Source organism: Hydra viridissima, unplaced genomic scaffold (genome assembly GCF_058129835.1).
Source record: "Hydra viridissima isolate aposymbiotic clone 2 unplaced genomic scaffold, HvirCarnegie_v1 scaffold_7, whole genome shotgun sequence".
NCBI classification, from domain to species: domain Eukaryota; kingdom Metazoa; phylum Cnidaria; class Hydrozoa; order Anthoathecata; family Hydridae; genus Hydra; species Hydra viridissima.
Genome location: NW_028324306.1, coordinates 14,628,858 through 14,645,990, shown reverse-complemented (window position 1 = coordinate 14,645,990; position 17,133 = coordinate 14,628,858). Strand labels below are relative to the sequence as shown.

General features: G+C 30.9%; 1 protein-coding gene and 1 pseudogene across 1 annotated transcript; one reads left to right on the top strand and one right to left on the bottom strand.

Moving 5' to 3' along the window:
* Nucleotides 1–5,512: 5,512 nt before the first annotated feature.
* LOC149886288 (uncharacterized) lies at nucleotides 5,513–10,288 on the bottom strand. The gene is made up of 2 exons (XM_090093907.1): nucleotides 10,040–10,288; nucleotides 5,513–8,182 (listed from the first exon to the last, which is right to left on the bottom strand). The coding sequence occupies exons 1-2, from the start codon at nucleotides 10,062–10,064 to the stop codon at nucleotides 6,528–6,530; spliced, it is 1,680 nt and encodes a 559-aa protein (XP_089950033.1). The 5' UTR covers nucleotides 10,065–10,288; the 3' UTR covers nucleotides 5,513–6,527.
* A 2,310-nt stretch (nucleotides 10,289–12,598) lies between these two features.
* LOC149886287 (uncharacterized) lies at nucleotides 12,599–15,736 on the top strand (annotated as a pseudogene).
* Nucleotides 15,737–17,133: the final 1,397 nt, after the last annotated feature.

Genomic DNA, 17,133 nt, shown 5'->3' with positions numbered 1-17,133 from the left:
ATATTTGAAAGCCCCAAAAATTTAAACCCCGCAAGCTTTAAGTTCTATTTTTCAACTAATCGCTTTAAATACACAGTGTCAGATTTCAGCATTCTGGGGCTTTCCAATATGGCGATTTCGGCGTCAATTTTGATATTAGAAATGCCCTATTAGTTATTATAGAGATCAGTGATCTAACTGTGTAACTTGCATTTTAATAGAAGCAAAAAAGTACTAATTCCGTAAATAACAATCGCTGATACTATACTATGGAAAGTAAGCGGTATAACTTATGCATTTATTCTAAAATACCGAAGCTAAAAGAAAATAATACAGTGAAAATCTTAATCAGGGCCGGTGTAAGGGCTATGCGAATTATGCGGTCGCATAGGGCGCCGGCTTTTCTGGGGCGCCGCGCTGGCGTAGCTAACGTTTTTTTTTTTTTTTTTTTTTTTTTCGTTTTTTTTTTTAAGTTTTAAAGATGTAAATTGATAAAGATGTAAAGATGTCAATTTGACATCTTTCCCAATGTGTATGTTGCACTGAGCATTTTTTGCTTACCCTCCCCGTATCAGTGGCCAGTGGAGAAAGAAGTTTTTCTAAATTGAAAATTATCAAAAATTAGCTTCGATCGACTCTTTCTCAGGATCGCCTTAGTGGGATGGCCACATTAGCAATTGAACACCAGGTTCTGAGTACAATTGAAACCGATTCATTTCTAAAAGACTTTGCTTAAGCTAAGGCAAGAAAAGTTTGTTTTTAAAAGTTTCTTAAAGTATTGTGTTTGTTAAAGGCTTTACATGTTTATATATATATATATATATATATATATATATATATATATATATATATATATATATATATATATATATATATATATATATATATATATATATTAACATATCTTTTTGTTAATATCTTTTTTTAAAAATTAATTTTGCGGCGCTTTCAAAAATGTATTCAGTTTTTAAGTAATGTACGGTAAACATTTTACAGGATATTATGTTTGTAATGTATTCTAGGGGCAATTTACCGAAAACACATTTTATGATAAGTTAATGATACGCATACCATTGTTTTTTGATTTTTTTATTACAATTGTCGTGAAATATTATTGATTTATTTTTATTTTTAAGAAACAATCACATAAAAACTTAAAAAAATATTAAACTCTAAAAATACTTTTTAGAGTTTTAAATGACTACACTTTTTTTATAATAAGGGGCGCCAAACCTTGATCTCGGATATACAAAAAAAATCCTTAAACCGGCCCTGATCTTAATTAATGTGATCTTTATTAATTCTGTATTCGTCCATTTAGAACTAATTAAACCATTGGACAACTTTTTTAAATAATTTATGCTTTACAGATTCATATAAATTAATTCTCGCATTATTATGGGTGGCGAGTAGGGTGGAGCGCTGGACTTGGGTTTCTCTTTTTCTTAAGAAGATGGCTTTTTTAAATAAAAAAAGTAGTTTGAAAAGGTATACAGTTTGAACGAATCAATTTGAACCAATCTATAAAAATAAAAGAATAAAACAAAGATAAAACAAAAGATGTAAAGGATCCCCTCATTGTAGAATCTGTAGTACGCGGACTTTTTCCTGCTTAATGAGCCCACATCCATATCATCTATACATACTTATGGTTCTGTATTTCAATAAAACGTATGAAAATGTACCACGGGTTGTGGTACATTTCAAATTGTGAAATATACAAAACTTGAGATTTTCTGTGTCCTGCTTTTTTTATTAAACTTCAAAAGTTTTAAGCGCAACTCAGAAATAATTTCTGTACACTGGTTAAATAAAAGTCTATTCACATTATCATGCCACATCGCAAATTCGGCAAGATTGATTGATGTCAGACGCAATTTTGTCCTTCTTACGCAGCTCAAATTTTATGCATGTCCATAATTTTTCAATAGAACGAAGTTGTGGCACCTTTACTGAATTCTTATTTTTTGAGACAAAATTGACGCCATTTTATTGATATTGAATCATGGGTATAAATTGCTTTTTTAAACATTCTTTCGCGTAATGTTTGGAGTTCATGTGTTTTTTTCGTGGAAAATGACTAAGCTTTGTAACTACACGAACAAATAGATTACCAAACAATAACTTTCTTGTATTTTGGCTTTTAATTGCTTTTAGCAAAATGTTAAGCTTTGTTCCATTTGGGATTCTATACAATTACTGTCCTGGGAGCGTCGAATAGTCGAGATTGCTGTTTAAAATTTGATTTAATCATCCATCATAATGCGCTTGATTTCCTTAAAGCTTCTCTGGTAGCAGCTTTTCGTCTGCGTTTTTGTCCTTTGTAGAATGAGTGCATTTAAAAATGAATTAAAACTTGAAAGTTTATTGCTGTGTAAAAGGAGTGCAATGCCCTTGATTTCAAGTTATTGTATATTTATTACTATATTATATATTATATCATTTATACTTATATTATTTTATCAACATTACATTATTTTTATTTCTATCTACTATTCTGTTTATAATATGATATAAGTCATCATTATATGTTATACTTACTACCATCAAAACAATTATTATACTTATAATATTATCAACAAATTTTTTTTTTAATTTTTGCTCAATTGTTTGTTTTAATGTATTTTTTATCAATATGTTAAAATCAAGTTATCAACAAAATGACAATGGAAATTTTTCTTCTTAATTTAAAATCTTAAAACTGCAAAGTCAAAAGAATTAGTTAAGAATTAGACAAAATGTTACTATTAACTGATAATTTCGTTTAGATAGCAAAGTAATAAGAATATCATAAAAATAGCTTGTTAACAATTGAAATATTTATAAAAGTTTAAGCACAAAAAGTTTTAAAATTGAAAAAAAAACTAAAATAGTTTCTATGCTTTCAATAAATACTCTTATATGTTTTTAGCCCGTAATAAGCAAATGCATCTACAATAAGTCCTCTTTTTATAGCCATCTCTTTCTATACAGTGCTAAAAACAAGATAGAACTGATCGCGAGGTAAAGAGGCTGATGATCCGTCAAAGAGTTGTTTAGACAAAGTCTTTTGCCGTTTTTGTTTTATTATCTTGTTATAGCGTATGTCTAGCGGTTACAGACGGTGACTGTCGTGTGGAGTTAAATATATTTCTTCTATGTCATTAAGAATACATTATTCGACAGCTTCCAAAGAGAGGTGCTTTTTATGGCCATCTCAATAGAGTAAACATTTTTTCCTACCGATCTCTTATCGGTGGTTATTGAAATGCTTTTTACAATCAATAAAATCATACATTGTTTTGTATAACTCGATTTACAACATTTTAAAGAGGTTTGTGTTGAAAACTTGGAGACATCAGGAAGAAATTTCCCTTTAAAAAACAAAAATGGGTGCTGAAAGTTCCAGGAGTCATTAATTGCTGCTATTAAGATTGTTAAAGTACCTCGCTCATTGTTTCATGCCTGTTTTTGATAAAACTTTCGCAGAAGTAGATGTTACTGACGAAAAACTAGTTTATTTGCATTTATAATCTAATCTTTCAGCGTTTGTCTGGGTACTCCATATTTTTTGGCCACCATTAATGTTTTACCACCATCTTTAACAACTTGAATAGCCAATAGGAGATAGACATCACAATCCGACTTCTTTTTTTTTTTGGGAGCTATTTATATCCCATCTGAAACATAAGTAATAAAAATCGAGTTTTAGATCTGGGTATTTAGAATCAAAATGCTTCCAGACAATAAATATGGATTGACATTAGGACATTAATCTTTACAATTAGCGGTTATTGCATTTAATGTTTTTTACACATTTTAACTTGTATGGTAGCTTAAAAACAAGCTGAGTGAACATTTAATGATATGAACTATGAATGATTAAAATCCATTAGATTGGAACAAACGAGTTACATTTTTAAATTCGAAATTTTAAGAAGAAATTCTGGAAATTAAAATCTTTTTTTTTAATTAAATCATAAGTTACATGATTTTTTAATGTATTTTTAAGATCTTTTAATTTAATGTACTTTATTATATCTTCATAATTCAATAATGGAAATACTCATCTCAATCAACTTATCATACATTTCATAAACCCTCTCAATATCCCGATGATTTTAAAAAATTATTCTAAAAACAAAAATATTGTACATAATATCTTTTATCAACTATTTCGTCATTATGTGGTGAAATCGCCCTACAATAATCTGCTTGAACAAAAATTTCTTTAAAATATTTCCCACGAATTCCACCGAGATGATGATAACTAACTTTAGCAATTATCCTCAAACATACTTAAATTTCACTAAAGAAATATTAACGTCATGTAAAGTCAAGTTACAAACGCTACTTGGAGCAACAATGACACGTTAGTTTCAATTAAAAACTTTAAAAAGTAAATCAGGTTTAAAAGTTTTAACAACCAATAGAATTAAGCAGCAATTATGACCAATCAATAGTTTTCAGATTATAGTTTAAAAGTATTAATTATTACTTTATCTTAGTTTTGTTATATGCTGAAATGATTTCTTTTTCTTGTAATATCAAAAGTTGTAAAACCGTCCCTTGTGGTGAAATTGCCCCGGTGTACCTTATACTGTTACCTATTTGCTGAGCATCTAGGTGTATTGATGGCTAGAATGTGAATAGCTTGTGTCATACATGTACTTTGGTCTGTGCATACTTAACTGTGACCAATCAAATGATGGTACAAGTTTATAATGGGGAATGAATGTAAAGTGAGCACTCTTCATTATAATCTATGAATAAGTTTTTACACTGTGGAGCAAACACTTACCCTTTGGAGCAAACATATATACTGTAAAGCAAACACTAACTCTACGGGGCAAACACTTGCACTGTAGAGCAAACGCATACGCTGTGGGTATCTGACTGTCCTTCAATAATACCCCGCTAAGGTCTAAAAAAAATATTTCTGTGATTGATAGTTCCAATTTAAATCCTTCAAAATTTCTTTAAGATTGCATAATATGTTTTTTTCAATTACAAAGTAGTTCATATTTTGAATATGAACATATTTTGTAATCAAAACATAATCTTTTATGTCAGGCATTATTCTGTTGTACGAAAGTTGTTCATATTTATAAATATATTCTGTTATTGCTTCTTTTAATACTTTTCCATGCTTATTTATTTAATCCTGTTTTTCCGTTTGCTTATGTAGTATAATTGTATAATATGCATAGCTTTTTACTATAAAAGTGCTTAAGAGGGGTACCACAGGAAAAAAAAAAAGCTGATTTTAGTAGCAAAAATCAAAATTTGATTTTTAGTGCTAATTGGTGCCTCATTTAAAACTTTTTTAAATGGTGCATAAGGTTCTAGGGTTTTTATAAGCTGAATTAGTGTTTTTGAGATTTTTTATTTGGCAGTATGAAGACTTAGTCCGTAGCAACACCTTAGCAATAGGTATTACTCCCTTTATCTTGCTTTCTTTTGCTCAGAACGGGTGGGAAATAGACTGAATTTGATGTCAAATGAACCTACTTTTCTTTCAAGGACTTAAAAACCATGACTCAGAACAACAAACTCATGTGAAAGTTTATTATTGAGCATAAGCTGTGTACAATTTTTTAATATTCTTAAAAAAATCTGTGTACAAAATCAATTACTGTGAATTTAATAACAAAAATTACCAACAATCAAAACAACCGACAACTTTTAAAGAAAATCAAGTCTGAGAACATTTCTTGGATTGCAGAATTTAAGATAGTACAATATCCAATATTATAAAATTATTAGCAAACCGATCAAGACAAAAAGTTCCTTGCATTGGTGCCTTTATATCGGTTCCTTATAAACCCTTAGGCGAAGTTATAAGCGAATTGGTTTCAATTGATGGGGTAAATTTCAACCTTTATGCAAACAGTGTTCTGCTAAGAGGAGTATTTAAGTCAGATGGGTAACTTATTGCGAAAAACCCCACTAAAAACTCTTTCGTAAATTAATTTCTTTCAGTTTTTTTTGGTCAAAAGTTGTTTGCGTTCAAGATTCAGAAAATGACACTGTAGCAATAAGCACTGATGGTGCTAGTGCCATGTTCAAGTTTAGATAAGGCTAGTCCCAATCGGACTAATCCTATCTTCCAAGTTTTAAGTCTGTCTTTCACATGCAAACCATCTATGTACTTGTGATGTACTTTATAAACCACATTTGATAATTGAAGAAGATAATTCTGATTAGGAAGCGGACGAGGCTCTCGCCGAATATTATCTGCGAAAAAAATGAAACTAAAACGCGGCGATAGCATTTGATTTACTCAAGCAAACTGTCGAAAGAAATTTGGAACAGTTTACTTATTTAATTTACCAATTTCTGTTGACTATATTAAAGACTGTGATGCCTCGTTCAGGTTCACCATTCACAATATAATACATTTTAGCTGAGTGAAGTAGTTTAGAAAAAAAATCTTTCGTTGCAGTAATACAACTAGGATCGCTACCATAACTTTTCTTCATTTTATTTATAATATGCTCGTTAATTCACTTCAATTGAAATATTCACCAAAAAACTAAAATCAAAAAATATTTCAGCTAGTAAAAAATTTAAAATCGAAAAATCCTACGGAGATTTTGTTCAACTCTTGTAACCTCGTTCACCATCCTTTCTGCAAATCGCGTTGCTTCGTTAATTGATTCATCATGAATAGCAGTTTGGATAACCGGAACTGCTCCGGCAGCCACGACTGTTAACATATCTGTGAAACGTTTTATTTCTTTGGACACACTTTCTATTCTTAATCCTTCTTTATGAACGGTGGATTTAAGTCTAGCAAATTCATTGGAAATCCTTTCTTCAACGTTTCCGTTTTCAATTGCGTCATTAAGCAAATTTAAAATGGCTTCGTCAAAAAGAAAATCTAAATTTGATGCAACAAACTTTGAATTCAAGAAGTCTGAATAGTTTTTTTGCTGCACATTTGATAAAATTTTTTCACAAGATTTCATTTTCTCCACCACATCCTCTGCAACAACGATAACATTACCTACATTTGATGGTATGAACTCTTCAATGTTGCTTAGAATCAACTGAATTGTCGCTATAACTTTTTCAATCACTTCTGCTTCTACGGTCTCAATAACATTGATTTTGTTTATGAAATAATACGGAAGGCAATTTTTTTCAAAAGCTATCTGCATCTGAAAAAACAAGTAAGCAAGAGCTTCTCTAATTGCTTCATAAGATTCATTCCACATTTTATGTTGTGGAGGAAAATCTTCTCCAGTTTTTAACATAATGTTTTTTCCAATAAAAGATGAAAGTTGGGTTGGGCTGATTGGTTTCAGCCATTTGTAAAACATCGTTTTAAAAATGAAGTAAATTAACTTTTGCTGTGGATTATACATAGAGAACAGCTTGCGTTCAACATCTGAAAATGAATACCTCCATTGAAGAGTTTCCTTGTTAGTTTTTTCGGTAGCAGACGGCTTTGCAATGATATAGCATGTTTGTGTGAGATCGTCAATGGTGCGTTGGTCTTCGGGCCAGTTTCTTTTTCTCTCTTTCCATTCTAAAGCAACATCAGGCCACCAAGGAATTCGAAGCAAAGTAACAAAATCATACGAAATTATAACCACGCTTTTGTTTTTAATTTGAATGGTATATTCAAAACCAACTGACGCTTTAGTAACTTTTTCAGTTTTTATAATTGAAATATCAGATATTTTTTCATTATATATTGCTGCAAAAAGTATTTCAACTAGCTTTCGGTCATTTTGGAGCTCAGTTTTTTCTAGTGCAAATTCTTTAATTTTATTTGGATGAACATAGCCATTCGCACTTATCTTTGGTAGATATTCTTTAACATCTTCTTCAGAAACATCCCATCCGACGTTATTCGTAAACATTAACAACTCTCCACCTGTACGAACATTGACATAACCAATTTTGCCAGGGACTTCTTCGACATAATGTTTGAATTCAGGGGGAAACTCAAGGAGAATAAATTCTATATCAAACTCAACTTCCCTGTTTAATCCATCATCAAATTCATTATTCGGTTTGAAAATACGAGCAATAGCGGAACCCTCAGAAGAACTTCCTCCTAACCATATTTTCTCTGATGTATTTCGTTGTTTTTGAGAGATACCTGTTTTTCCTGTTGATAATAACGCCTTTAGTAACGAATTTCCGTTGTTGCAAAACAACGTGTCAAGTTCTTTTAAGTTTTGGAAGTTATTAACTTTTTCTTTAGTGGAATCTATAATTAAAAAAATTTAAAAACCTTAAAAAGAGCTTTGAAAAGCTCAAAAAAAATTAAAAGTAACAATTTAAAGGCTTTTAAATTAATTAAATTAAAAATTATTTTAAATTAAAAAAATTAAATATGATTATTAAAGGCAGCTCTAGTTGCACAAAAACTTATGTTGGTAATTGAGTTGCACAAAAAACTTATGTTGGAAATCGATTTACACAAAAACTTATACTGAGAATCGATATAGTTTTGGAAAAATCACGGATAAGTTATGAGCCCATTGGCTAAATGTTAATTGTTCAAAATCAATTTTAGATATTTTACACCAGTCATGTTTTCCGCTTCGGAATGTCGGGAGAAAAAAATGGTATGAATAAAATGAAAATAAAAGCCAAGAAAAAGAGTTGTGCTTTTCTTTCATTTGCACGAGCAAACTAAACGAGAGTTGGAAAAGCTTCAAAACGTATTTATTTTTTTAAAAGTTTCGTCTTTGAAAAAGTTCAACTTTTATCGAATTTCGGCTTTGAATTTCGGAAAAAGACAAACTTTTTTTATAATTTTGACTTTTTAAAAGTCAATTTGTTTAGCAAAAATGTTTAGCATTGTCTAAGCTTTCTTTTTTAAAAGTTTTTTGAAAAAGCTTGACTTGTAGCATCGTCACAAAAAAAATTACATTTTTAGAAAAATTTTGGATTTTTGAGTGTATTTAGACATACAACGAAGCAATATCAAATTTTAGAAAGAAAAAAAAATTGCGATACATTGCAAACCTTATGTTTTTTTGTTTCAACTTTTCAAGACTTTAGCGCAGAATTGATATTCGATAAAAAAAAAACTTAAATTTACTTTTGTAAGTTCTAAATAACAAATTCATAGACAATGAAAATAAACTTGTCTCATCATATGCTTTGCTGTTTTAAACGCATAACACGTCTCATCATATGCTTTTCTGTTTTAAACGCATAACACACGTCTCATCTTATGCTTTGCTGTTTTAAACGCATAAAGAGTCCTATTTTGATAAACTTCAGAAAACTCGATTTACTTTGAAAGACTAGTATGGAAGTTTGTTATCACTCGCTGGTATTCGTTGAAAATCGAAAAACAAGACGTCGACGTTTTATATCTTTTTTTTTTTTTTTTTTTTAGGTAACAAATTAGCGGCTAACAACAAATAACAGTTAAAAGTTTGTTTTTTTTTTAACAAGTAATAAGAGCTTTGAAAAGCGAAGCTATGAAGATTCGAGCTTTTAAAAAAGTCAGACTTTTCAGTGAGGCGGAGTTTCAAAAAAGCTTGACTTGTTTTAAAAAACGACTTTCACTTTTGAAAAAGTCCGTTGTTTTGAAAAGGCGGAGTTTCAATATTGATCAGATTTTTTAAAAATGATATTTTGAGTTCTGAAAAAATGTCTGACTAATTGAAGTTCAAGACTTTAAAAAAGTTTAACTTTTTCCAAAAATCAAAAACGGAATTTGGGAAAAGTCGAGTCTTTTTAAAAGTTAAAACTCCTTACAAATCCAAAGAAAGTCGTCTAAACTAAAAAGTAGTTTCTACTTCTCCAAGTTAAAACTTTTAATTCAAATAATGTTAATGCAATCATAGCAAGTTTCCCCTAAGTTAATATTTACAGTTGACGTTATAGCGCTTGGTAAATAATACACCCTCAACCGCGTATCACATATTAAAAATGTGTCCGTAAATGATTAAAAATAATTTTAGTTCTCCTTCAAATTTTATCTTACGAAAGTTTAAGGCGTTTTTAAATTAAAACTCGAACGCTTCCTATTTTACACGAAGAAATTGAGTTCACTGGAAGATGCTAAATAATATCTACCAAAGATAAATAAAAATAAAAAATCTACCTTTTAATGTTATCAGTTTTTCCATCTTTTTGTAGTTTTTATGAAATAAAGTTTTTGAAAACAATCTTAAGAATCTTATTTTAAGATGCTTAAGAAATTCTAACCTACTGCAATCACCATTTGTATCAGCTTTTCATGTTTGGGTTCGATTTGTTTCATGTTTACATTCGATTTTCTGAAAATGTGAGTTTTTCCTAATAATTTCTATTCAAATGTTAATCTCATTTAGCATGTGATATAAAATGTGATTATTCAACGATATTTGGGTTGGTTTTTCACACGAGAAAACAAAAAGTAAAACTTTACATTTAGTTTATGAACTTAGTTTACTTTAAAGTGGGTTCGGTAGATTTGAAACTATATGCAAATAACAAATTACCGAATACTAATGGAGCAGCCTCTGATAACTCCCTTGTAATAAGTAATCTCCAAGTAATTATTTTCTGGTTAAAAAATACTCCCCAGCAGTGGTGGGGATTCCGAAAAAAGTTTCGATGTTCCGCTTGTATCGGACAAAGAAAAAAGTATCGGACTATCGGACTAATACATACATAAGAAATCGGACTATCTGACTGATAATATAAGATATCCGATATTTCGATAACTATCGGGCTAAGCAAAAATATCGGACTATTGGACTAAAAAATTAAATATCTGACTTCGACTATCGGACCGTCCGAATTCCGTATTTCCGTCTTCAAAATATTTATATATGAAATAAACTTTTTTTTTTTGAAAAAGTTCAAATTCAAACATTTTGACGACGATATTTGGGTGTATGTAGTTGTTTCGCAGCAATATGCCATATTCTATTTGCGCCTTATTCAGTTTTTACTTTGCAACAATAGAATTATGGAGGTTTTCGAATTAAAAAGATTCGATATATATATATATATATATATATATATATATATATATATATATATATATATATATATATATATATATATATATATATATATATATATATATATATATATCACCGTATAATAAGCATATAATAAGTCAATTTTCTATAATTCAAAATTCACCGTATAATAAGTCAATTTTCTATAATTCAAAAATCTCTATAATTTGAACTTTTTGAATGAGAGACATTGTACGGTAATATATATGTAAGTGTTAATAAATCATTAATTAATTGTACGGTATATATAATATATATATATATATATATATATATATATATATATATATATATATATATATATATATATATATATATATATATATATATATATATATTATGTACATATTATGTAAGTGTTAATAAATCATTAATCAATTGAAAAATAATCATTGATGGGTTTTATACTTTTATTATAAATGGGAAAAACCTAGATTATTTACGAAAAAAAATGACAATCAATAAATACAAAAAATGGAGATCTCCTGGCAAAAACGGGACATAATATCAGCCTGTGTCTGTGCTAATATTATAGCGAGATTTTAATTGAACTGCTGTAATTGAATTGCGCGGAAGCAATCATATAAAGTGGTGAAAAGAATTGACGTTGCATAGTTTCCTTGTGAAAATGGCTTTTAACAAGGAACTTTTCTATTTTACGGTTATTTGAGGGTTTTTTTTTATGGATTTTAAGAAGTATAAGTTCTAGAAAATTATGTAGGGGAGAGAAAAGAAGCCATTGTAGAATTGCAACGTTGTGTTTGCTGCGAGAAAGCTACAGATGTATACTAGTATTCTGTAAATCAGTAAATGTAATTGAAATAACTGTTGTCTGTTTCTGTAATTGTAAAATTTTTTAAATAATCTATTTAATATTCTAATTATTTGAAGAGAGAAAAGTTGATATTGAAATGTTTAATTCATTAAAAAAACGTTATCATTTTATTAGTTTAAATTTCTGTAAATAGTTACAGTTAGATACCATAGCAAACTGAATTGAACAAGTATTTGACATTTATGTCAAATCGGCTGCCTAGTGCTATGAGCCACTATATGTTATTTAATTTATTTGTTATAAGTTATATGTTATTTAATTAATATTATCATTTTATTAATTTTAAGCTTCTGTTAATAGTTATTGTTAGATATCATATTAAATTGAATTGGACAAATAATTGACATTTAAGTAAAGTTGGCTATTTAGTACTATGCGCCACAGTAATATGTCAAGCCGGCCTATTAGTAAATTGAGCCAGAAGAGTGATAAAGAGGAGATGATAATGCTAGATACCTCCAGCCAGGAAGATGGCCAATTTTCCTATGATAACACTGTAAAGCCACAAACTTCCACCCAGAAAGACAACCAACTTACCAAGGCAACATAGTCAGCTTGTCTACCATGTCACCATAGCGAATCGGTGAGTATATCAGATCTTACTTCGCCCTAACCCAAAAAAAATGGCTTTGAGGTGCTTAGGAAAGTTAGGCACCAAGGTTTGTGGCAAGAAGATCAAGTACTCTGCGACCTCATTCAGCAACCTCAAGGCCTACTACAAAGTCCATCACCACTGGGGGCTCCTGATTTCATTACTGCTATAAGTGCTGGCTCTAAGCGTGGCAGACAATCATCTGGAACAAGGTAATTATAATCAATGGATCCATTCGGAACTCCGTTTCGTCGGATTTTTCTCGGTTTTTCGGAGTTTCGGAGTTCGAGAGAAATCGAGAAACCTCGACGGAACTTCGACGAGGTTTTTAGAAAATATTAATTTTTACTCGTAAAATAATTTAATTCTTATTTTATTTCTACGCTGCTTTTACAAAAGTTCATGTTGTTTTCAAAATGTAAGGGTTCTCTTTGTTCAATATCAACACAAATTTACATCGCAAAGCAATTAGTAATGCACAGTGGGACAGGTGGTGGTGGTGGAAAAAACCTCAAAAAAAAAAGCTTATTCTATTCCAAACCATATAATAGAACATACTCGTACTTTTCCATTGTACTATTTCAGAAACTCTTTTGATTATAATAGTATCTTTTTAACAATAGAAGTTTTTAAATCCACAAAAATCAGTTGCGGTATAATAAAATGTAATGCATAATAAAATATCTTTTTTTGTCAAAAAGTAAGAATTTTTTAATTTTTAAGCAAAGATATTGTAAACAGTAACTTTTAAAATATGATGTGTGTGTGATATTAGTTAATGTATTTTAACTATTTAGTAGTTTATCTTTACAAAAAAAGTCAAGACCTTCACCGATCAGTTAAAAGAATACGAAGTAACTGGTGTGAAATCAGAAGCAGTTTTGAAATTTGAACTAGCCATCCGCAGAATTCAAGCAACTTCCTCGGAAGCAGAAAGAGTTTTCTCCTCGTCTTCCAGATTTGTCACAAAGTTTCGTAGTTCACTTTCTGATGAAATGTTAAATGTTTTCATCTTTTTAAAATATTATTTTAAAAGATCTTCAGAATAAATACTTTTTTAATATTCTTTTTTTAGTTTTTACTATAGGTACCCCAAGAAATCTTTATTACAGAGCACCGCGGAAGGGCATCCTAACCGATGCTGGTTAGAAAGCCATCTATTAGATAAAACTTGTTCGTTAAAAGATTGCGATAAGAAAAATATTTAAGTACTAAGGAATATAAAAATATAATTTATTATAAATTATAAATCGAAATATGTAAAAATAAAAAAATTAAATATAAGAACAATGTTTAATTATCAACTAGATAGTTTATTTTTTTGATTTATAACAAAGTTTTATCGAAGCTCCGATTTTTTCTCGACTCCGACGGAGTTTTTTCTCGATTTTTCTCGACTCCGGTTTTTCTCGATTTTGGATCCTCTGATTATAATTTAATTATTTAGTCAGTTAGTGTTTTTTTTCTGAATCTGCATGGATTCCTAAAAACTTTGTCTCCTGCAGTATTTTTTATCCAGATCCATAAGCTTTTGAATTCTTTATCCTTCCTTATCTATATCAAAGTAGTAAAACGTAAGTTTTTTTAAAAAAAGAACTGAATTTGACCTTTATTGTACATTTTTTCCTTTTTTTGCAGTGACACAATCAGATATTTTTCTCTTCAAAAGACAGAGCAGCATTGAGTCTGTCTTAAGAGAAAAGTTCGACCAGAAAAAGGCCTTTAGGCTATACTATACCTTCATCATCAAAGACATTGTGCCAGCTTATGTTAGAGACTCTCCTACCATGAGGGACTTCGAGAAATTCTTGAATCCAAATTTCAAGGTTCCTTCCAGTAGGAAGCTGTTCATGGACATTGCCCAGCTGGGAGACGAGGCCAAAGCTACCCTCACTTGCAGCTTAGAGAAAGTTAACCATGAGGCCATTACTTCAGACAGCTGGTCCGCACACAACAGAAGCTTTCTTGACATGACTGTCCACTAGTGTGATTGAAAAACCCTCAAGAGAGAAAAAGCTGTCCCGGACATAAAGGAGATTCTTGTCCAGCAGACAGGTGATTATCTAGCCAAGGCTATGATGAATCTGCTCAATGAGTTTACCCTCTAAAGCAAGACCGTTAGCATAACAACGGACAATGGTGCGAACTACGTTGCTGCCTTCAAGATCAAGCTTTCTGGTGCTTTGGAGGATGAGCAGGTAGGTTGGTAGGTTAATCTTAACTGTTTTATCTGTCTTCTTGTTTAATATAAAATGATAGCTTAATAAGAAAAATATAAGTAGTTAGTAAACCATTTTACTTAAAGTTAGAGAATATGTTTAAAGTTACATGAAAAGGATTTTTTTTATTAGTAGATAATAAATTTATCTGAACATGATTTTTATATTTCTTTTTATTTTGTTAAACTTTAAATAGTAAAATTTATTTTTTATTCCCGAGGTACCTAACCTGTACTAAATTAATTTTTTATATCATAATATTTCTAGGATTCTGATCCTAAAACTGACAATGAGGAAGACGAGAGAGTTGTCGAGCCCATCGAGGTGAAGAATGCCTTGTAGCACATGGTAGATGAGAAGACCTGCCTTGAGCTGCCTACTCACTGCCGCTGTGGTACCCACACAGTCAACTTAATGGTGACAGTAGATGTTAGCAAGTTGACTTTCTACTCATTAGTTTTAGCAGTGTTTTCGAACTGAACTAATGTTTTTCCGAACGGAATTAGGTTTGGCTAAGCTAAGGTAGGATAGATTAGCCTAAGCGAATCATATTTAGGATAGGTTAGGCAAGACTAGGCTAATGTAGATTAGGAAAAAAAAAGTTACACCCCATCCAATAGAAAAAAACCTAGTTACACCCCTGGTAATTATGCTGTCTTTGTACCTACATACCTACCAAACAATTAACAGGCCCCAGCATTTAGTATTTAAATCCTTACATTTTAATTAGCTATAGCTAGTAATGCTTCATAGTTTAAACTTATTATAAAGATATTGTTAAATATGTTTAAATATTTTAAGGTGCCAGGTCGGAACTTTGGTGCGAAGGCTCCGTTCACGAAGACTGCTTGCAGGTACAGGGAGTATGGAATTGTCGGACAGTAGCGGCAAACCAGATCAAGGAGCTCATTGGCAGGAAACTTCCGACTCCAGGTGTGACCCGACTCATACTATGACTCCTGTGCTTCTTCAGGTGCTAGAGGATCCAGATCAGAAAGAGAAGCTGAACATCATTATGCGCAAGCAAAACCTTTCGCCCTTCCATGAGACTGACAAGCCTCTGCTGGCTCAGTACTTCAAGATTATGATCCCAGTTGCCGAATGTCTTGACAGTCTACAGTCTGAGAAAAAGGCCTACATGTGAATTTTCCTGCCCACTATCAAGCTTTTGAAGGACATGCTGAAGATGACCCCTTCAACTATATGAGGAATGGCGATATGGTGGCCACTCAGGTCCGCTTGGAAGAAACACGGATAAAACCTTTGATGGATAGAGCACGGTCAGGGGCAATAGCAGAACCCAAGTCTTATTTAACCAATTTCCGCAGCTCCACAGAAGTGTCTGGTTGGACATGTTTATAAAATTTAATACCCCTTTTCCCTCTTCTGCGGCCGTGGAGAGGCTCTTTAGTAGGGGATCACACATTTTGAGGCCAAAAAGATTCATTATAATTGCATTGTACTGATTCTTTTTGGCCTCAAAATGTCTGATTCAATACAGTAAATTGACAATTGATATCATAGCTTTTGTATTTTTTATGTGAAATAATTTATTTAACTTATGCCTGGTGTTTCTTGCACTGCATTTATTAAACTTTGTATGTCGATAGTGCAATCGTAAATCTAAAGCCATTCATTCAATTTTGAAAAACTTTGCAACACGAATATTTTTTTCAAAGTGGGTAAAAAAAATCAAAAAAAGCATTAACATTTTTTTAGCTATCGGACTATCGGAATATCGATAATCAGATCGGCAAATCAGGAAAGCTATCTGACTATCGATATCGGATTAGGAACTCAAACTATCGGACTATCGGATATCGGACTCAAAAAAAAATAACGATTGCTCGCCTGTGCTCCCCTATCTCTTAAGGCTGATAAATATTTAAAATTTAAAATTACTTATAAAGTGTAAAAAACTATGAAGAGTGGTAGCAGGTCTTAAATCGACATCAAGAAAAAAGTAAAAACGAGGTAGACTTTTTCTGTTATATTTGTGGCGAAAATATCACCACAAGAGGTAAGAAAAACTTCCTTTCTAGAAATTCAAATCATTATGAAGCCTTAGCAAATTGTGTTTAACTATCCATTCGAATTTACGACACAAACTGGATCCCTTATTTCTCATTTAATAGCTTCAAAAATAATTTGGAATACAAAATAAAAATTAAAGAATAAAGATAAAAAAGTAGACTGAATTCAACTTTTAAGTATATTGAAACATTTAATTTTTTTTTGTTTCATATGATGTTTTTGTTTATTCTAGGCCATGGTGCTGTTTTTGTATCCATATAAACGTTGGGTTGGTAAAAATGCCAAAAAGATCTTCCTTCAACGCCTTCTGGTACATAGTTAAAATTTTTTTGTACCTTTTTGTCCATAACTTAATGATTCTGTAATGTCTTGATGGGAAAATTATTGTCAGCTATGACTCCGAATATTTTGTGATCAAATCGGAAATATGCCCCAGCTCGCTGTCTTTGCTTATAGGACAATGGAGTAGACACAGCTAATTGAATTGATGCGTTGTAACTAAAACTG

Bases quoted from the DNA above. Each gene is read 5' to 3' on its own strand.
- LOC149886288 (XM_090093907.1), bottom strand. From the start codon at position 10,064: ATGGAAAAACTGATAACATTAAAAG. The intron at 8,183-10,039 runs GTAGATTTTTTA...TTTTAATTATAG, and splicing joins AAAACTGATAACATTAAAAG to ATTCCACTAAAGAAAAAGTT.